At 39.8% G+C, this 22,510-nt stretch overlaps 2 protein-coding genes across 6 annotated transcripts in view; one reads left to right on the forward strand and one right to left on the reverse strand.

Moving 5' to 3' along the window:
• Positions 1-22,510, forward strand: part of LOC125428255 (centromere protein P) — a 216,178-nt gene that overhangs the window by 135,604 nt on the left and 58,064 nt on the right. The gene's annotated exons all lie outside the window — the stretch shown is intronic.
• Positions 1-22,510, reverse strand: part of ECM2 (extracellular matrix protein 2) — a 28,858-nt gene that overhangs the window by 4,211 nt on the left and 2,137 nt on the right. Inside the window, exons 2-9 of the mRNA XM_048488026.1 lie at positions 19,328-19,643; positions 16,350-16,538; positions 10,335-10,910; positions 8,868-8,983; positions 7,187-7,322; positions 5,569-5,726; positions 5,015-5,154; positions 3,005-3,331 (exon numbers count right to left, since the gene is read on the reverse strand). Of these exons, the coding sequence (XP_048343983.1) occupies positions 3,005-3,331; positions 5,015-5,154; positions 5,569-5,726; positions 7,187-7,322; positions 8,868-8,983; positions 10,335-10,910; positions 16,350-16,538; positions 19,328-19,622 (1,937 nt within the window). The 5' untranslated portion in view covers positions 19,623-19,643. The remainder of the gene's footprint in view (positions 1-3,004; positions 3,332-5,014; positions 5,155-5,568; positions 5,727-7,186; positions 7,323-8,867; positions 8,984-10,334; positions 10,911-16,349; positions 16,539-19,327; positions 19,644-22,510) is intronic.

Below are 22,510 nucleotides of genomic sequence, written 5' to 3' on the forward strand. Positions count from 1 at the left end.
CAATCACACGTTGTGTGAAGAAGTGTTTCCTTTTATTAGTCCTAATTCTTCCCCCCAGCATTTTCAATGAATGCCCCCTGGTTCTAGTATTGTGAGAAAGAGAGAAAAATTTCTCTCTGTCAACATTTTCTACCCCATGCATAATTTTATAGACTTCAATTATATCCCCCCTCAGACGTCTCCTCTCCAAACTAAAGAGTCCCAAACGCTGCAGCCTCTCCTCATAAGGAAGGTGCTCCAATCCTTCAATCATCCTCGTTGCCCTTCTCTGCACTTTTTCTATCTCTTCAATATCCTTTTTGAGATGTTGCGACCTGAACTGAACACAGTACTCCAAGTGCAGTCGCACCACGGCTTTATATAAGGGCATGACAATCCTTGCAGTTTTATTATCAACTCCTTTCCTAATTATCCCCAGCATAGAGTTTGCCTTTTTCACAGCTGCCATGCATTGAGTTGACATTCCCATGGAACTATCAACTAAGACGCCCAAATCCCTTTCCTGGTGTGTGACTGATAGCACTGACCCTTGTAGCGTGTATGTGAAGTTTGGATTCTTTGCCCCTACATGCATCACTTTGCATTTTGCTACATTGAACTGCATTTGCCATTTCTTAGCCCAATCACCTAATTTATCAAGGTCTGCTTGGAGCTCTTCGCAATCCTTTGTGGTTCTCACCACCCTACATAATTTGGTATCATCTGCAAACTTGGCCACCACGTTACCCACCTCTACTTCCAGGTCATTTATGAATAAGTTAAAGAGCACAGGTCTCAAAACGGATCCTTGGGGGACACCACTCCCTACATCTCTCCATTGTGAGAACTTCCCATTTATACCCACCCTTTGTTTCCTGTTCCTCAACCAGTTTTTAATCCATAGGAGGACTTCCCCTCTTATTCCTTCATTGCTGAGTTTTCTCAACAGTCTCTGGTGAGGAACTTTGTCAAAAGCCTTTTGGAAATCCAAGTAGACAATGTCCACTGGTTCCCCCTTATCCACATGCCTGTTTACACCCTCAAAGAACTCTAGTAAGTTTGTAAGACAGGACTTGCCTCTGCAAAAGCCATGCTGACTCTTCCTCAGCAGGTCTTGCTTTTCTACATGTTTAATAATGTTATCTTTAATGATAGATTCTACTAATTTACCAGGGACAGATGTCAAACTGACTGGCCTGTAATTTCCTGGGTCCTCCCTAGACCCTTTCTTAAAGATTGGTGTGACATTGGCCATCTTCCAGTCTTCAGGGATGGAGGCAGATTTCAGGGATAAGTTGCATATTAAAGTGCGAAGATCAGCAATTTCATGCTTGAGCTCTTTAAGAACTCTTGGATGAATGCAATCTGGGCCAGGGGATTTGGTAGCATTTAGTTTACCAATGGCTGCCAGAACTTCTTCCTTGTCTACCACTATCTTTGCTAGTTCCCCGGATTCACCTCCTAAGAAGCTTGGTTCAGGTGCAGGAATGTTCCTCACCTCCTCTTGGGTGAAGACAGATGCAAAGAGTTCATTCAGCTTCTCTGCAATTTCCCTGTCATCTTTTAGCACATCTTTTGTTCCTTTATCATCTAACGGGCCTACCGCTTCCCTAGCTGGCTTCCTGCTTTTAATGTACTTGAAGAACTGTTTGTTGCTGGTCTTGATATTCGCAGCCATGCGTTCCTCATAATCCTTTTTTGCCTCCCTTACAGCTAACTTGCTTCTCTTTTACCACCATTTGTGTTCTCTCTGGTATTCTTCATCAGTTAAGTTGGACTTCCATTTTCTAAAAGACATCTTTTTTTTCCTAATAATTTCCTCAACCTCCCTTGTTAACCATGGGGGCTTTCTTTTGGACTGGGCGCTGCCTTTCCTAACCTGCGGAACACATTCCAGCTGAGCTTTTAAGACTGTGTTTTTAAATAACCTCCAAGCACCTTGGACAGTTTTGACTCTCTTGATTTTCCCTTTCAGCTTCCTGCGCACTATCCCCCTCATCTTTGAGAAATTTCCCTTTCTGAAGGCAAATTTAACTACATTAGTAGTTGTCACTTGTTCACATGCAGAGATACTGAATCTGACAGAATTGTGGTCGCTGTTCCCTATCGGCTCACAACACTGACTTCCCGCACCAGGTCCTGGGTCCCACATAGAATTAGATCTAGGATCACCTCTCCCCGAGAGTAAAGTGTAAAGTGCCCTCAAGTCACAGCCAACTTACGGTGACCTATAGGGTCTTCAAAATGAGGTGGTGTGACATTGCCTTCATTTGCATAGCAATCCTGGACTTCCTTTATGGTCTCCCATCCAAATACTAACCTGCTTAATCTCCAAGGCCTGATGAGATTGTGCTTTATAACATTCTTAGTTGCTTGATGTATGATTTTGTGTAATTGAAAATAAAATTTTCCACCAAATTTGTCAGTGGAAGAATAAACTGTCACTTTTGGCTACCATTATTGTCTGTGATTCACAAACGAGGCCATTATAAACAAAATCTAGTATTTTTAATATACATTTTTTCTGAATAACATTTCCAACTCCCATATCTTCTCTCTTCCTAAGGAAATGTGTAAAGTACATCTGACATTCCACTACCCCAACATTTTTCAGCTAGCTGCTAAGGGGCTATCCAGCTATGCTCAGGAACCACATATAGCTGTTCACCTATCACAGTTCTATAACCTAAGTAAACAGTAAGGAGGTTCTTCACTGAGGTTTTTTTATAGGACATAAATGATCTCATAGTTTTTATAGCATCAGGTAAATTACCCTAGCTGTTCACGATGACCTTAACAAGTCTTCAGTGGACTTAGAAGTCTGCAACTCCTCTTATGATGGAACTGTTAAAGTACAGTTAAAGAAATGAACATAATTTAATAAACTAGAATCTATTCTGCATGAGCCTTCGGGGAGGGCGGTATATAAATATAATAAATAAATAAATAAAATGTGAAGAAAGGCAATAATATATTTAGTATGTGTGAACAACTAAATTAATTCATATTTTGCAGATTTTATTACCTTAGTTTGTTGTTGTTGAGCCTTAGAAAAGTTAATGACTTCATTTCTGCAATTCCAAGTGGCACAGACTTCAGCAGGTTGTGATCTAAGAAGATTTCCCTTAGAGAATGATAGGCCCCATAGAATGATACAGGATCAATACTATGATCATCCAGTTTGTTATATGAAAGATACAGATATTCCAGCCCTGGCTTCATGTGTCCAAATACAAACCCAGGAATTCTGTCAATTTGGTTTCCTATGAGTACAAGATGCAAAAGTGACTTTGGCAGATAGGATGGAACATGATATAATTTATTGTACGAGAGATCAATCGACTCCAAGTTCCTAAAATTAAGAAAACAAAAAGGTACACATAAGTAAGAGTACAGGGGGTCATTTCTGCTCATGGGTGCAGAAGCATCCAGGTTCAGTCATCAGCATCTCCTGCCATTTCCCACATTTCCCATGCAGCATCTTTGTTCTTCCCATCAGGCTGTACAGTCAGTATCTCCTGGGTCTAAAAAGCATATTTGGCAACAGTCCATGTTCAAGTCTTTTCAGTAGCTAATCCATGTCTCTGGAAAAGCCTCCTGGAAGAGGTTGCAGGGAGGGGGCTGCCACCTTCCTGTGTTTCCATTGAGGCTACAAAATAGAGCTCTTGTGAAAAGCTTTTGGGGCAGTCTGAGCCTAAACAGAGGATGAACACCTGCTGGTGAATGGTGGGTATCATGTACTTTTTAAATTGGGCTTAAAATGTTTTTTAATACCAATTTTAATATTTGTTTTATAATGTTGTTTTTATGTTTTTACTTGCTTTTGTCCTGAGATCCTCTAAAGAAAAGCAAGCAAATATTTTAAATTAATGAATGAAACAGGTAAGAGGTGATGTGAAAATATCCTTTGGGTAATAATTTATTCATTCATAATGGATAGAACAGTGAGGTGTTGTTGTAGATTTGTGTTTCAAGGAAGATGGTTACCCTGTCATCCACGCCTCTAGACATTCTCCAGTCTCCTATTCTTCCATTTGTGCTTTTTTAAGGGCAAGAATGCAGAAGAGCTGATCTGTCAGAGAATCTCATGCTTTTTTGCCATTCTATCGAAGGAGAAATTTACAGCTGAGATTCCTGAAAGGACCCGAGTGTTGTTTTAGCTCATGCCATCTGAAACCAGAAAGTGAGGTTGTAAGCAGCATGAAGCACTGTAGCAGCCTGACCGTATGCCCTCTGACTGGAAATCAAGCTTTTGTGACAAAGGGGAAAGATGGCTGTGGAACGTGCAGTGGGGGTCTTAGGTAGTTGTAGGCTAACCTGGAGCCTAGCTGGACAAATCTGGACAGTTCACGATCCTTTAATGTTACACAACATCAGCAACAACAACAACAACCACCTTTATTAGGCATATAAAATAGGCTCCAGAGCGTTACAGACATTTCTGAGGTACAAATCAAAAGTACATTCAAAGCACAGACAGAGAAACTGTATCTAGCATTGGATGTTACTTAGAAAGTTCTGTCACTTGTAAAAGAAATTTTGCTACTTTTTCCAAGAGCACGGCATTTGTATTATTTAACAAAAGCTCCACAACAGAGTTGTCGGAGTCCCTTTCAGATTTGTCTAGGACCCGCCCAGGAGAGAAATTCCTAATACCCACATATCTCGGACAGTGTTTTCAGATACTGTGGAAAAAAAGAGTTTTGGAAACATTTCCAAAATCAAAGGGGGGGGGGGGGAGACAGAATAGAACTCCATGGAGAAAACGTTTTATTTCCAGCCTAAAAACGTTGTAAATGGCATATGTGGAAAAGGCGCTGTATAGTCTTAAAATTAAGGGTAGTTTTCTTTTTTTGTGTAAATATGGTAATTCATCATAAGAACATTTCCTTTTGCAAGTGCCAAAGGTTTAGCATGTCAGGGCATCAATACCAAACAATACCTCCAAATGATTCCTTTCTTCTGTAAGGTGCAGCTTTTGACATAATTTAACTCCGTATTAATATAAAAATAAAATAGTATACTTTCCACTTACTCATGATTGATCCATGCTAAAGGTGCTATTCTGCTTTCTTCTAATTTGTTGTGCCTTAAAACAATTATGTTTAGATTTTTTGTACGGTTAAAGCACATTTCTGTAATTTCTTCAATTTGATTATTATCCAGGTAAAGTTCCTTTTTGAACATATGGGTGAAGAAGAACACATGGGGAGAAATTCAATACATTAATCTTCAGTCAATTATTTTAATGTATTATGTATTATTAAGCTGCTTTGTACATTACATAGAAGAAGGTAAAAGTTCTTCCATGCAAAACTGCTTAAAATTCAGGTGTTCCAAATGTATGGTGTCGGGGGACAAGTTTCCTGTTCATAAGTAATGCCAAAAGTGGGGAAAATGAAAATACTACTTCTTCACAGATCTAGTTTCTTGAAATTGGAAAATGCCTGAAGTTATCCTTTGGTTTAACCGTAAAATTCTGTGCTCCTTAGAATATTGGCTATTTTTGATCAATAAGTGTACTTAGGATAACAGCTTAAGTGTTACATGAGACATAGTCATAACATTTTTTTACAAAAGAAATCTTACCTCAATTGAATGGGGAAGGCCCTGAGGAATAGTCCTATATTTGTTCCGCCCAAGACGCAAATAAGACAAGCTTTTCAAAGGTTGAAATGCTAAAGGATTGACATTTGCTTCGCTAAGTTTGTTGCCTTCCAATTCCAGTGTCACTAAGTTTTTTAAATCTTTAGAAAATAAAATAATCAGAGAAACAACAGTAATGCAGTATTGGGATGTACTTTATCGTCGTCACATGATTGGAGAAAGATTGGCTTGGATTAGATTTATAGTCAACAAGGAACTGAATGTGTTTTTCCCCAAGTCTAACCCAACATTTTATTAACTAATCCAGTTTAGTATAGTGGTTAGGGTATCAGACTCGGGCAGGGATGGTGCCTCTCCAGCACTGCCCCACCCCCTCCAAAGGGCTTCCCGGCAGCATGGGAAGCCCCCAAAGAAAAAAAATCCAGAAAAAAAATCCCACAGGGATAACTAAGATATGCTATGACAAACACTAGCTCTGTCGGTACACAGGCGCTGGGCCGGCAGTGGAAGCCGACTAAAGTCAGCTCCACCCCGGCCTGCTCCAAGGAGGCCCCTGGCCACATGACACAGCTCTCTGTTCTGGTGGGCCTAGGAATGAACAGTGGATCAGGTGCAGTGGAGCCGCGTGGTGCTCAGCCACCAAAGTCTCCCCTTTTGCACTGGTGATTTGGGCACTTACACTGGGGCAGGGCTGCACCGGCTACAAAGATGGATCCTTCCCATCCCCACTCTGGATTGGGCTGCCCAAATTCAGATTTATGCAGAATATAACTTTATTTTATGCCATGGATCTGTAAAGTACAGAAAATATACATCCGTTTTTAAAACTCAATTGGGCCTTCGCTGTATTCAAATAATGGAAGTATTTTTCTTTATCAAGGACAGCAAGTCTTTACTCTTAGTATTATTGTCTTGCCCTGCCTGATCTTTACCCAAGTGTTGAAGTGGTTGTGGACCTGATAAATTATTTGAATAGGAAACTACTGGAGTAGTGCTGAGCTGCCACTGCTGCTACCACTACTACATTACAAATCCAGAACTTCATTTTAGCATTACCGTTTTAATGGAATGATGGTGGGCAAGTATACTGCATATTAAAAACATTGCCTCTCAAGTTCTTGCAGCAGTTCATGTAATTCTGTGTGACTAGCGTATGAAAGTAAGGGTGATGTATTATACCTCCAACACATACTTTTATGACAATTTGTATTCCAAACTCTATGTTTATATTAAATTTGGGAGGAAAGGAATTAAGCATTTAGCACACCTACTTAAAATAGCTGAGAAAGAGGACAGTTGTACTTGCCGCTCTCCTTTGGGCTGCTTAAGAACTTAACAGTCATGTTGCATGGCTACATTTTACGTAAGAATTATCTAATATTTTAGATTCTTATGTAGACATTTTGCCTTATATACAATTATCTTACACCAAAAACAAATTTTTACTGCATAAACTTTGTCCTGAACATGTTAACTCATTGAAAAAGAATTATTGTTAGTGATCCTCAAAAAGTTTTTCCCTAGGATTTTTCCAATTTGTGTTTCAGGACTTAATATTTTTTGCTTCAATTATATACTTAAAGTTATATTTATGAAATACCTTGAAAACTGTATTCATCTATTGCATGTAGTTGGTTTTCGTTTATTTTAAGTTCTTCTAAAGTTGATGGCAAACCAGGTGGAATGTGTGCTAGAGAATTTTCATCCAGATATAAACGTTTCAAATTCTTCAAAATCTGGATCAGAGGAAAATATTCAATTTTGAAACATGAAAAAATATACTTGAAATTCGTTTCTTAGAATATTTGTTCCAATATTTGTTTGATGTGGATGTTTGCTTGATGAAAACCATTTATTCTACATCAGATAAACCCATGGACTGCGTACACGTAATAGGAGATATATATATATATTGTGGTGAATGTTAATTTTTTTCCTTTAAATCGGTAAAAAACTTGCCACTGAATAATAAAATTAGTAATGGATAAATGTAGATTCTGCTTTCATGTAAATCACAATTGCAAGGATAAAAAGCACAAGTAGAAGCTTAATTGAAACACTAGATTGTCCACCAATAACTAGTTTAGGCAGCAATCCTCACTAGGTGTACTTGGAATATTACTCAAGTTAACACTAATGCTGAGCACAAACAGTTGAGCTCAGAAAATGTCAGGTTCAAATTTTAAAACCTAGAAATGTTCAGTACAGCCAATACCCATTGGCTTTATTTGTCATTTTACCGAATGTGTCCATGTTGTAAAAACCTGAATCTGAAAAATTTCAGTTCTCCTCACCATTGTTTCTCAAGTCCACATGGACTTGAGAAACAGTGGTGGGAAGAACTTCTCCCTCTCCCCCTCCAGAGGGAGAGTTGCTTGCAGAGAATGGAGTACTTTGCTCTGTAAGAATCACAGCTCCCTCTCCAGTCCAAAACTGGCAACTGGCTTTGGGATTGGGGAGGCAATGGGTGGGGGTTGCTTGCATTCCATTCTCTTTAAGCAACCCTGCTCCCTCTCTAATTCCAAAGCTAGCAACCAACTTTGTGATCAGTGGGGGGAGGGGCGGTTGCTTGCAGAAAGCCAAGAGCTCCCCTCTCTGCTAAAAAAAGCTGAAACATATTCAGCCATTTCAGGTCCAGGCCAATTTGACTCTGCCAAATAGCCTGGTCTTTTGGGAAAAAAAATTGGATTCACCAATTCACCACCCCTGGTTAACACTCCCACTAATGTCTTCTTTGGTCTACTCTAAGCCAAGATAACTGACCACTTCACTTGACATGAACCCAATCCAGAGAAACATCTGTGAGGAGCCTTGCAGATTTCTTGCAGGTTTCCCATCATGCTAGTGGCTAGAACTATGTAGAATTTTTCTGAGAGAGGCTCACAGAAAACGATAAACAAGATGGCAGATAAAGGTAGTGTGTGGGAAGAAGAGAAGAAAGCAGGAAAGAGGAGATTTCAGAGAAGGGAAAGAGGAAATTGTGTGGGAGAAGAAAGTGAGGTGATCCTTCAAGTCATGCAGGTACTCCCTAAATCTGGGGATAACTTGCATTGTTCTACAAAAAAAATGTTAACAAGGGCCAGCTGGACTCACTCATTTTGAGAAAAGTAGTTTATAATTTTTTTTCAATCAACATTTGTGTATTATATTAACAGCAGAGATTTCATAAGCAGTTTAAAAACACTTGGATTTCCACCAAGGAGTACTGAACTAAATTGAGATACATTAACAATAAGATTTACTGTAGTTCACTACAGCTTGGGTATTGTTAATTTTCTTACTTTAAATGCTTGTGGACCTATGCCTGAAGAACTGATATTGTTTTTACGGAGATCAATCCTTTCCAAATTAGGAATCCCATTGAAAGCGTCATCTGGAATGAAAGCAATGGAATTCTCTAGGACCCCAAAATGAAAAATAAGTATTAGTAATAAGAATTTTAAGACATACATCCATTTATTGATCATTTTTCAGTTTGTTAGAACATGTTTTTCCTATGAAAATAGCCTGTTATTAAAAGGAGAAAGGTAATGAAGGTGTGACCTAATTCTTGTCAGTGTATTTATCAGTGTATATATTTAATGCCTGAGCTTGAGCCAGCAAATATACTAGGAACAATTCTCTCATAGGAACATTTTTTCCCTGTTATTCTCACAGTAGGAAAGATATTGCCCAGTTACAGACAATATGGAGAAACATTTACTGTATATGCTTGTGTATAAGTCAAGTTTTTCAGCACAGTTTTTAGGCTAACGGCACCTAAATTTCGGGGTATCATCAGGAGACACTCCTGATGATACCAGCCAAGTTTGGTAAAGTTTGGTTTAGGGGGTCCAAAGTTATGGATCCCCAAAGTGGGTGCTCCCATCCCCCATTGTTTCCAATGGGAGCTCATAGTAGATGGGGCTATATTTTGAGGGTCCATAACTTTGGACCCCTTGAACCAAACTTCACTAAACCTGGGTGGTATCATCAAAATAATATCTTGCTGATACCAGCCAGGTTTGGTGATGTTTGGGTCAGGGGGTCCAAAGTTATGGATCCCCAAAGTGGGTGCTCTCATCCCCCATTGTTTCCAATGGAAACTAATACTAGATGGGGGTCCATAACTTTGAGGGTCCATAACTTTGGACCCCCTGAACCAAACTTCACCAAACCTTGGTGGTATCATCAGGAGAGTCTCCTAAAGATACTCTGAAATGTTGGTACTGCTAACATAAACATTCCTCCCCTGACAGGTTGTGTGAATGTTCCTTCTAAAATGACACCTGCCATGTGCAATTTTAAAAATATGTACACTGAAAATAATGAACTATTCTTTTAAAAAGCAGGGTAGTTTTGAGTCACAGTGAACAGGCATGTTCATTCCAATTTTTATTGTAAGATCCATTGTTTAAAACCCTTTCTTACAAAAAGCTAAGGTTTTTGTACTTTTAAAGTTATTGTTGATACCATATTGTTCTTCTTGACCCTTTTTTCCACTTACAGAGCTAGTTTACTGTTTTTCTTTCAATATTCAAAAACATTTAACCTACTGATGCCTCAATTAATGTAATTTTATTGGTATCTATTTTTATTTTTGAAATTTACCAGTAGCTGCTGCATTTCCCACCCTCGACTTATACGCAAGTCAATAAATTTTCCCAGTTTTTTGTGGTAAAATTAGGTGCCTCGACTTATATGCGGGTTGACTTATACACGAGTATATACAGTAAAACAGGTAAAAAGGAAGTTAACATTTTCCTTACCTACAAATTCTATGCTTGTAAGCTGTGCATCCATGATTGGTGGTATTCGTGTAAGTTTGGCATTAATGCAGCTTGCTATGTTGTCCAATATAGAGCATCCAGTTGGCAGAGGAGGAATTTCAGCAAAAAGCTCAGGAACTGGGAAACGAGGGGGCATTCTGAATACATCCCCACGCAGAATGTCTTCTTCCTCCTGGTCTTCATCCTCATTTTCATCATGTTCAGTTACCTTCTCTTGACTTTCTTCTTCCTGTTTGTTAAGTTCTTCTTCAATTCTTAGTTCTTCTTCTTCATATGCTCTTCGTTTTTCTTCCTCTATTTTCTTTTTTAACTCTTCATCCTTTTGATCATTTTCATGTCCTTGTTTTTTCTCCTCTTCCTGACTTTTTACTCTGTTTCTCTTCCTTTTCTCTTTTACAATATTTTTTTTATTTTCAAGAAGTTCTCCTTTTTTAAACACAACATTCCTTTCATCTGGGGTATGTGTTTTTCGCTTTGCTATAACACTAAGATCATTGGGTTCTGGAGAATCGCCAGAAAATTCAGATTCGTCACCAAGTGAGATACTGCTTAATACTTAATGATGGGAGGTCATAGTAATGAAAGAGAAGAGTTGGCAATAAAAAGAGTGATAATATAATTGTTAGTAGCAAGCATCAATATATTTTTAAGACTATCATTCTGCAATAGAAAATATTATTAATAATATAAATTATTGAACATTTGCCATCTATGTTTTTTTCCAGTTTTTATCCATGGAAGCATTGCAATAGGTAATGCCCGAAAAGTGATCTGGCTCTGAAATTTTGGAATTGGCACCCAAATCCATGGAAGGTCTGTGTTTGATGCTGAGATACATACAGCATAGCAGCTGCTGGGCACAGGAAATAAATTAGTTGCTATGCCACAGTTAGAATGGATGAAGGAGGATAAGTGATTGCTCATTTCATCAGTGATGCCATCAGGTCTATTATAAGCTTTCTCCTCTAACCCAAAATGATTTTAAAAATTATATCAGAGTTGTGGAAATATTTTTTGCTTACTGTCATGCACATTTATTTTACACCTTTTGTTTAATAGCACCCAAAACAGCAACTAACATTTACATAATGTGGTTCTGGTGGGTTTTCTGGGCTGTGTGTAACAGACTTCCCTCTGTGATACACCTCTGAAGATGCCAGCCACAGATGCAGGCGAAACGTTAGGAACAAGATCCACCAAACCACGTCTACACAGCCTGGAAAACCCACCAGAACCAGTTGAATCCAGCCGTGAAAGCCTTCAACAATACATTTACATAATGTCTACTAATGGCATTAAGTGGCACATAGAATAAATAACAGTTGCAAGACTTAAGTATCCATGGCCGTTTCCGCACGGCCAAAAGCAGCGACGCGATGACGTCGCAAATTGCGACGCATACGAAAAAAAGCGTTCACACAGACAGGCGGAGCTGCGGGCGTCCGCAGCCCCGCAGAAATGTGACGGTTCGCACTGCAGCGCTGCGGAAGCGGCGTCTCGCGATGTTGCGCCTGCGCACTTGCGAAGCCGTGCAGGCCCGACGTCATGCCCACGCAGCAGTGCGATGGACAACGTGACTGCCCTGATGTCCTGCCCGTCCCCCATCTGTCAGTGCCTCCCCTCCCAGCTACTGTCAGTCCCAGTGCATAGGTCTGGGAAAGGTGCTTGGCCATGCAGGGAAAGCACCAGGGACGAACGTGTGTGTGTGTGGGGGGGGGGAAAGGTGACCCAGCTTGGCCGTCTGGCAGTCGCCATTTCGAAGACGGCTCCCTTGCGGCTGTTCGCACGAGTGCGGCGTCGATGCGTCACAGGGGGAAAAAGAGTGGTTTAAAGCGTTTTCTGGATACGGCGTCTTCGCGCCGGTTTAGCGTTTCCGCGACGGCGCGAATGCGCACCTCCGCCGCTGCGCGTGCGAACGCTCTCGCTATGGCGGTTCTTTTACCGTTTCCACGACGTCATATTTCGCCCGTGCGGAAACGGCCCATGGAAAAAGAGGGAGGTGATGCAGTGCATTAAATGCATGCGGCTACATTTTTTGTTGTTTGTTTCTGGATGTTTTGCTGGTTAACTGCAAGATTGGTCAATATTTTGTCTCTGGGAAATAAGAATGTTTTGTAATCTATAAACAGCATTGCCAATCTGATACATTAAAGCCAAATTATTAATGGTCAATCCCCATGCAATCATGTTCAAGAACAGGCAGATCTGTTGCCAGATTTGTGAGCTGATACTCACCTGTGAGTAGAATATCTACGATGGCTCTAATTCCTTTCCTGCCAAAATGATCACATGACCAGGAGGAGGGGTGCTATACCCTCAGTTCTCTCCATGCCACTGTCAGGGACACCTAGAAAGTAAGGTTCCAGAGAGCGCAAAGTGGGGCAGGAGGGAGGAATGTGTGCCTGCACAGAAGACCACTCAATGAACAACATTACAGGAGCAACACTATTTTTCACCTTCGTGGCTTCTGTGCAGTCCCACATTGGAAGATTACCAAGCTCACTGAATTATGGATGCAGGTGTGAAGCTTTCAGTGCAAGAGACTATAGAGAACCTCCTTCCCAGCAGTTGTTTAGAATCCTATATTGACATTCACCTAGAACTGCCTTATAACGGAGCAGGGAGTTTTCTATAAGTGTCCCTACTAAAATAAGTGCATTACAACTTCTTAGGCCTCACCCAGAGGCCTAAGAAGTTGTAATGTAAAGCAAGAGCATGGCAAAGAAAACAGACCTCTGTTGGAGAGGTGTGATATGTAAAGAGGCATTGAACAGCCAAGCCTCTATAAAGAGTGTGATGGCTTCTACCAACCTACAAGGGCAGGCAGTAAGAGGATGGTGTCCAGTCGTTCTTGGAGCTTAAGAGCCAATAGACCAATACCCAAGAAAAGTCACATTTCAGACATGTATGGAGTTCACAGGTGTTTGGCACCAGAAAGAAGTGTAAGGATAGCATTGTGAGCCATAAGGACCAAGAGACAATCACAGACATCCTAACTTTATGAAAGTTCATGAATAGAGGAGGCATACGTTAGAACCTACATACCCTCATTCCACAGCTGAAGCACTTCATACAAAAAAACCCAAAAAAGACTATTATAAATGAAGCAAAAAAAATGAGCAAGGGTTAAACCTCTGTAATATCCTTAGAAACCCAATTGGGAGGAGGAAATTTTAGAGAATCTGAATCCCAATCAGGTGGCCAAACCATAATCAACAGCACAAGATGCAGGATCTAAACCCTGTTACAGCCCCATAGAGACTCTTTTCTGCATTAGAGGTACAAGATCTGGTAGTGAAGGAGTGGTAGTTGCCACTCAGAAAAACTTGAGGCCACTGTATAATGCAGGAAAGGAGCTGATTAAGGCTATCAAAGTCATCAGCAGGAGTGTGAATAAGCCAATCTGCATCATAATCATGAAAGCAATACAGCAGGCCTGATACAGCCAAAGAAAGGATGGACAGCATAAATGAACCTTGTGCAACCGGCAAAGCAAAAAAGCTTGGGGGAAAAAGATGACCCTGCCAAGGGATTAGAAGGCCAATGTAAAGACCAAAGAAGAACAGGACAGAGACTGACATCTAGTCAGAGTATCTGGAAGTTGGCTCCTGTTGGTTGAAAACAACTTAATTATGATGTTTGCCATGACTAGATGAAATGCTTGCACTAAAATGAAAGACAAAAGATGTGTCTAGTGCCCTGGTGAAAGTAGTGGTATAACCAACAAATTTGTAAATGACCACGAACCATTGGGATACACCTGCCTAAAGCAGGGTGCCCACACTACAAGGAAGGAGGCATCTGAGATAGCACTAATTTCTAGAGACTCAGAGTCAAAAGGAGAACCCTGAGAAAAATGCAGTGTTTAGGTCACACTAATGATGCACATTAGCTCAGAAGAAAGAAAAAAAATCTGGACATCTCAAAAAGGATAAAATATTCTGTTATGGTGTAATCTGTAGGTGTGTAAAAATGCCAGAAACTGCTGCTGTGGAAGCTAAAAACTAACCAACTTGGAAGAATATGGACTAAGTAAAAACTGAAAAAGGCAAAACTCAATCCATAGGATAAAAAGAGTTGACCAGGAAAGGATCAACAACTAACCATCAACAGAGTAGGGAAAAACAAGATAGCAGCCTCACATGGGCCACCCATTTATAAAACAGCAAAGGCATAATTGCATATGGAGGGGAATGTTGGGTTTCTGCCACTGGCAGCTTACCTCCAATGTTAGAGGGACCCTCTGCAGCAAGGATAGAGATGTCTATGAATAAGTCAACCAAGCAAAGTATAAAGGTTATAATACACATAATTAGGTGATCTTGGCCTTGATCTGAAATGGCCCAGGCTAGCCTCATCTCATCAGATCTCAGAAGCCAAGCAGGTTAGAACTTGGATGAGAGATCACCAAGGCAATGGCAAACAACCTCTTGCCTTGAAAAGCCTACAGGTTGCCTTAAGTTGGCTGTAATTTGATGGCACTTATACACACCAATGACCTGGACCTGAAAGTAGGCATTTTCAGGTGCCTCCTTTGCACATAAGAATAATTCAAAATATCACCCTTTTTCTGTCCCGGGGCAGTACTGAACTGAATAATTTAATTAATGGGAAGACAGGCAACCTCCCTTTAGAGGAGAATTAGGAAAGATTTTGGGTCCAAGCCCACAAAGTGACATAAGTGTGCGAAGAACTGTTGAAAACCACAGAATTTTTACTGTCTCTTGTAGAGCATATCACCATAGAGGATTGATGAAGGGATTTAAAGAATTTTAAAGAGTTCAACTACCAGATACTTTTTTCAGTAAAAGCTGCCAATGCATCTGACATCTTGAGACACAGCCCTGAATAAGAGAGCAAGCCTGTTACTCCCCAAAGAGCAAGACTAAAGAATCCATAGCCTCTCTAGGGTAGTGTAAAAAGACTGACCCAGATTAAAGTAACAGATTTGTCACATACACCACTGGCATCTGATGTGAGACGTGTCAAAGGGAATAATAAAAGGGCCGTACTGAGTTTTTGATTTACACTTTAAAGGGAAAGTGTGGCAAAGAAATTCTGCTTCTACCCAGGCTAACAGGTTACCTCATTCATATTTCACAGTGACTGAATTAGAGATGAAGTTCTATTTAACCTGCAGGTCATCAACAGCAATAGAGATGACCAGTGAAATCAAGCATATGTTTGCTAAAGATTTATAGCAGAGGCCCCCAGCATCAGCCAGTAATTAAAATTTGTGTGTCTAAGACTTTGTTCTATGGAACACCAGTTTTAAATACAAATATAAGATGTCTGTTAAAAAAAGATCAGTATGGAGTTTATATGTAACACATCTTACTCAACAGGGATTCAAAGTGGCTTATAACATTTTATACATTTCCATGCCATCTTCTCCAGAACCCTGAGAGGCATCTTTGGTAACCTTTGTCCATATAGGTCAGAAGCTGATCAAAAATCATGGTACTGAGCCCTACTAAATACTAAGCATACTTAATGACAAAGTGGAGATCCAGAAATATTTCTTCTTTAAATATAGTTCATTCTTCATTAGAATGACTATTGATGAGAGAAACAAGTCTACTCAGCCTCAAAAATGAGGCAAGGAAGAACATAGAACAGCATTGGAGATCCTCTCTTCTTGGCAGCAAAAAGAACTGAAGGAGTAGGGCCTCTCATCCAGGTCATGTGATTATTTTGGTGGGAAAGTGCCAGAAGGAGGAGGGATATCCTAGTCTGCTAGATATCTTTGGTAATCTTTTCAGTGGTTGGACTGTACACACTAATGTGGGACTGCACAGAAGCCACAAAGATGAACAGAGAGTACTTGGAAGGGGTGCCAATTGTATTTCTCACACACATATACCACTTCTTTATGGGTCATAGCACACAGTGCCCAGTTTCACTGAGCTTCAACATATTCATGTATTCAGAGGATTACTTGACTTAAGCTAAAATATGATTTATATGGAAATATATAAAATTAGTATACTGTACCAATATTTGTGCATACTGGGCAGCACTCTCCTTCAGGTATCTTGGTTCTGTGACATGTCAGAGGACGGCATAGTGTTTCATCACACAGCACCTTTCCTTTTGAACAGAGGCATGTGACACAGGGCTTAGGAGACCATACTGCCTTATCATACATAATAATTCCATTTGCAAAACAGCGTCCTTCCTTTCCTGATAAGAAATCAAAAGTAAGATTTAAAACACATGGGCAACAGTTTGGTTTTATGGACTGTTAGCTTGATACAGAACTCAGTGGAGGTTTCTGAGTACACTTGAGCAATGGTTTCTGTCCTCTTTGGTATGACACACAAAAGGGAAATTCTGATACCTCTAATAAATGTGAAGTTTTATATAAGTTTTGGTGTTCCAGTTCACATGAAGTTAGGACTTAATTTCATATAGAAATAGTTGGTAAACTTATTTTTATGTGGTTGTTTTCTCCTATCTGTCCAGGTTACCAAACAAAATGAAAAGTTATGTTTTCAGGTAGCATGTGATTTCTCTGAAATCTGTTTGTATCTTTAAGTACGTTTATTTTATTTCACAATTTAAATTTCAGCTTTCACTCATTAAAATAATAAATTCCTATGGATATTTGTCTGTCTTTTACTCTGCCATGCTTGCAGACTTATTTCACCTCCCAGTCCCTTTCAGCATCTGCTTCTTAGGAAACTTGCTATAATCTGTAATGATGTGCTAAACTTAATCCTTAATGTTTTAAGGATTAGTAAGATTACTCTTCATGCACCTAAAGAATGAAGAAGCTACTTAATATCCATGGGTCTGGGCCCAGTACGATTCAAGAAGAGACAACCCCTACAATCCAAGGAGTCTCAAAACTTTGTGATGGGAAAATGGAATATAAATAATAAAGCTACTGTTCATATAGGTCAGAAGCTGATCAAAAATCATAGTACTGAGCCTTACTAAATATTAAGCATACTTAATAATAGTGTTGGTGTATCATTGACCATATCTAAGAACAGACTGGAAGGGAATTCATGCTATGAATGGGAGAGATGAGAGTGTAATCCACAGCCAACTATCAATCTAAGGGTGTTTAAAGAACAGGCATTATTACATCACCAATAATCCTTGGAATTGAGATATTATTATCTTCTTGAACTGCATTTTTCTTTTTGCCCAACAAACTATCTGCTGGGACTCTAATCGGTCTTGAACTACTATTATTGCAAACTGGAGATAGGCTTCTGAATTCTCTTTAAAAGGGTTATTGAAGCAGAGGCATTTCTCTTTAGTTCAATAAACTGCTTATATTCTTTTCATGCAATATATTTGCCCAAAAGTAAAATAATACAATTTAAAATACAAAAACACTTCATCCACCTAATTAAGTAGGTTCTGTCTTATGAAATACTGTAATATGTGTTTGTCTTTAAGGTATTGTTATGCTTAATTGTAAGCCAAAGAAAGATGTTATTAAAATATTTCCAGAAATGAAGATATAAGAACAGATGATTAATTTATATATGTCTGTGCGTGTGTGTGCACATTAGATTAATGATCAACTCTATTACCTAATAGTTTGTTTTCCAAATCGAACTATAACTTGCAAAGATTCTGAATACTAGACTAGAAAAATACCTTGTGGTTGAAAGCCTTGGCAGATACCTCAGTACATCCAACCTTTGGAAACATGGTTCAGATCCAGTATTGGATTCCAACTAAAATGTGTTTGATGGTTTAAGCTCAACCTTTGGGTAAAATTCCAGATTAAAAGAGGAGACTCAAGGGGAAAATGAGGAAACCACACATGACTTCAGTATGGTTGATGATCTCTGACAGGGATTTTAAAATACCTCATATAAAATGCATGTCACATTTTCCTCTAATATAAACATGCTTTGAAATTAATAGTTTTGCAAAGACAATGTGAATTAAATGGTCTATAACAGCTCTTCCTGACATTTCTAGTCAGCCTATTTTACTAATTTATTAAACCACCTAAAGTTCATTACGGCCTGCAGCCCACATACTCAAAAGACCATCTTCTATATCTTCCTGCATAACAACCACAGTCTTCAGACTGCCATCTGCTCTTGGAGTAGCCCACCTGCACTCACCACAACCTGGGCCTTTTCAGTCATGATTAGCTTTGTGATCATTTTGTGAGACTATGTGAACATGCAGTGTTCTTCACTTCCATCAATAACCCCCAAATCTGCTGTACAATATTGTTATATTGCATTAATATATGGAATTTGGAATTTGAAGTTGAAAATGGACTGAAGTGTTCATTATAGATTATTTCAAGAAGTAACTATAGACACATAATGAATTTTCTAAAGTGAGGCCAACATGGTCCTTGTTTTGCTGGAAAATGTACCTTTATCTTTGCATGAAACATTTAGTTTAAACTTACTTCCTGTGACTATTATTGCTGAAACACATGCTCAATTGTTTATTTGTAAAGTTTCCATGCAACCATTTTAGCAAGCATTGCAGTTTGTTGCTATTACACACACACACACAAATCTTGATACATTAAAGAATTGGAAATTATCAGTAAATTATCTGTAAATATCATTATGATCTTAGCATGCAGAGAGCCTTATTTAACATTTCTGTTCTGGTTCCTTGGCAATATTCTGAGTGACAAGGTATTACAGCTTTCACTTTGTGGAAGAGGATTTGAGGCTATGACAATCATGACTAGGTTCTTAGGGGTTGTCAAAGGAACCCATACTTGAACTACAAAGTGAAGGCAACATATTCTTTTCATCAGCTCATCAAACTGGATCAAAAATGCAGGATCTTATCACACTAGATCTAGCATATTCAGCTACATTCAAACCCATTGAATAAGCTATATTTGGTTTGGGGTACATGAGGGCTGTTTTTGTCATCACTGAACCTTAGCTCCGGATATCACAGGGGCTGAATTTTTGCTAAGTTTGACCTTTCTGGTTTTGAAAATATAAAGTAACTTCTCTACTTACCTGGTAAAACACTATAACTGGATTCATGTCCATCCAAGCCAACAAGTGAGTCAATTACTTCTGTAATATCCTCATCAGTATTAATAAGTGGAATTTTTAGTACTGGAGTTGTAGGGATTGGGGATTTGGTTTGTGGCTGCTTTCTTGGTCTCCTGTTTCCTAAGGAACCCCTTCTTAAGCCTCTGTAGTGCATTCTTCTTCTTCCCCTCCTAGTTATTTTATAACCGTCATTTTGAGCAAGAATGATACACAGACAAGCAAACAGGAGGTAATACAGTAGTGCAGTTTTTTTCATTTTCCACTTGTTCGTCGTGTCCTACAGCAGAAGTGTAAGGAAAAATGAGTCTCCTGTAGTCTCAAGAAAATGGATAAACTACAAAGTTCTGCATTACAATTATCATACGTGTTGTTTGAAGCTATCTGAATATTAATTTACTAGGGCAAGAAAGAAAAACGTTCCAGACTTAGCATTTGATAACACAGATTTGAATTCAGATAATCATTAGGAACTATGAGGACAGTGAATCCACAAACTCTGTACCTTTTACCACACATAGCACTGAAGGTTTTGATGGTGATATTGGCTTCCTTTCTTCCAAATTCTGCCATAACCCAGGTTTATTCTTTATAAATATTCTTTGAAGGTCTGTATTGTTGGCCTGTATTGTTCTCCTGACTTCCCCTCAATCTTTATTTCAGATGCCTCACTCTTCTTCTTTTCTGACATTCCCATCTTGTTCCATATGGATTGCAACATTTCTTTCTGACCCACATGCTTTCTGTTGCCTTTTTCTAACTACCACTTCCAATCTTTGCCTTTGGAATAACTCTTCCATACAATGAGTTGGCCACTATTACAATCTTAGTTTATGACCAGTATCTTCATTTTCCCTTTGTCTTGGCTCATGTTCTTTCTTTGACCCACAGAAGATTGATTTCAGTGACTTTCTCAGAAACAGTGTTACATTTGCTTATTCTTTAGACTCTCAGTTTCTATTTTCATCTCATCCCTGTTGTTAACTCCTGCCTTGCATTCCCCAATGAACATTAAACTCTATCATACCCAGCTCTGAATCAGTCTAATATCTCTATTTGTAATTTCATGATGCTGAATGCCTCTACAAAACCAAAATGTTGGTTGATCTTTGTCCATTCTAAATTCCTTATTCTTCTATGTCATCTGTCTGACTAAGCACCCTGGTAAGCACCCTGATCCACGTTATTCACAGAACTTCAGTTCCTCTTCTTTAGCTTTAATACTCTACCAAGGCCTAACCTGCCTCCCAATCTTTACTCTCTCTGGCCCTTTCCGCACGGGCGGAATATGGCAGCCTGGGGACGGCAAAAACGCCGTCCCCAGGCCGCCATTCGCACAGGGGGCGCAGCTGCTTCGCAGCCGCGCTGCCCTCGCGCCGCCCGACTGGCACCAAGCTGGCGTTTCCAAACCACGCTTCCCCAGTGTGGTTTTTTGGAAACGCTGGCTGGAAGCCGCTGCCGTGCGAACAGCAGCAGCTTCCAGGCGCTTCCCCCCCTCCCTCCCTTCACTTACCTGCTCTCCAGCCCTCCTGCGCGTCGCCGGGGCCTGGGGACACGCCCCCCTGCTCTGCGACGCGGAAGCAGGCGCGCAGGGCAGGGGAGGCGTGTCCCCAGGCCCCGGCGACGGGCCGGAGAGCAGGTAAGTCGACCGGGCAGCGGCGCCGTCTTCCCGGTTCTTTCTGGGACCATCCATGCAGACGGTCCCGGCGTCGTCGGGTGGGCGTCAGCAACACCGACCAAAGCCCTTCCGCCTCCATGCGGAAAGGGCCTCTGAAGATTTTTTCCTTCTTCAATGAAAAAATAGTTAAAACTATCTGTTCTGTTTCTTACACTTCTCCTCTACAATTTACCTCTTCTTCCAACTCTACTCTTACATATCACTGAATCTTTGCTTCCCCTCCCCTCCTCCAGCATTTCACTTATCTATCCTGATGAGTTTTTTTCACTCTTCTGTTTGTGCATTGATCCTGTCCCCTCATGAGTTCTGGTTGCCATCTCCTCAAACCATTCCCATGACCAATTCTCCTTCTATAACTATTTACCAGATTTTCCTTCTACCCTTTTGCCTCCAAACTCATACTGTATGTTTATTTCTGCTGCCTCAATATTTTCTTCTAATCCTCTGTAAACTCCCAACAATCTTGCTTCTGTCCTTTTCTGCCCGTAGATGCTGTGTGATTTCATCAACATTTCACTACTTTTACTACCATCTGTAAGTTGATGCTTTTCTCTATCTCTCTATCTTAAATATTCCATATTTAGTTTTTCACATAGTCATGTTGCTTCTACTGGTATATTCTGAAAATGTGGTACTTTTTCTGACATCCTTATATCCCAATAACCACTCTGACTACTGCAATCTTTTCCTCTCTGTTCTTCCATTATTGTATCTTGGCCCCCTTACCTCCATATAGTACTGCCAAATAATTCAGTTCTCCCAGTTCTATATAATTAAGGGTTACACCTGGAACAGTAAGGATGCTCAGGTAGTGTGTGTATGTTTGCATACTCTGGAGCGCCTTTTGCCAGTTTCAGTTGGCTAAGCAACTGTGCTTACTACTTAAAGATTAGACATCCATGTCATGGTATCTTCCAGATTACATTCTGTATTTTTGCAGATAGTTCACAACACTAGGAATGAAGTATAGTTGCTTAGTTACTGACCCGAATGAACTGTCACAAACTTAGAGATCAATCAGTGAGGCTTTGCTCCAAAATCTGCAATGTCCAGTTATCATCTCGAAGGAACAGGACCTTTTCTGCCCTGGAATGTGATAACCTCTCCTCAGGAGTTTGTTTTGTCTCCCTCTTTGGTTTCCTTTTGGATGCGCATGAAAACGTTAATTTTCTATCAAGTGTGAAGGAACTCAATTATTTTATTTTCATTACTGGTATTTGTGTTTAATTCCTTAAAATTGTTAGTTTCTAAAAAGCATTTGAAATATAAACTACCTTATTTTATAAATTGTGTTTTAAATTATGTAAATTAAAAAATCATTCATATACTACATTCAAGTATAGACCAGAAGAAAACTTACTGCAATCATTGGAGGCTTTTGAGCAGAGGCTAGATATCCATATGACGGCAATGCTGATTCTACTATAATAAACGTAAGCAGATCACTAGTGGTAGGGCAGGTAGGAATG

The sequence above is a fragment of the Sphaerodactylus townsendi genome, linkage group LG03 (assembly GCF_021028975.2).
Source record: "Sphaerodactylus townsendi isolate TG3544 linkage group LG03, MPM_Stown_v2.3, whole genome shotgun sequence".
NCBI lineage: Eukaryota > Metazoa > Chordata > Lepidosauria > Squamata > Sphaerodactylidae > Sphaerodactylus > Sphaerodactylus townsendi.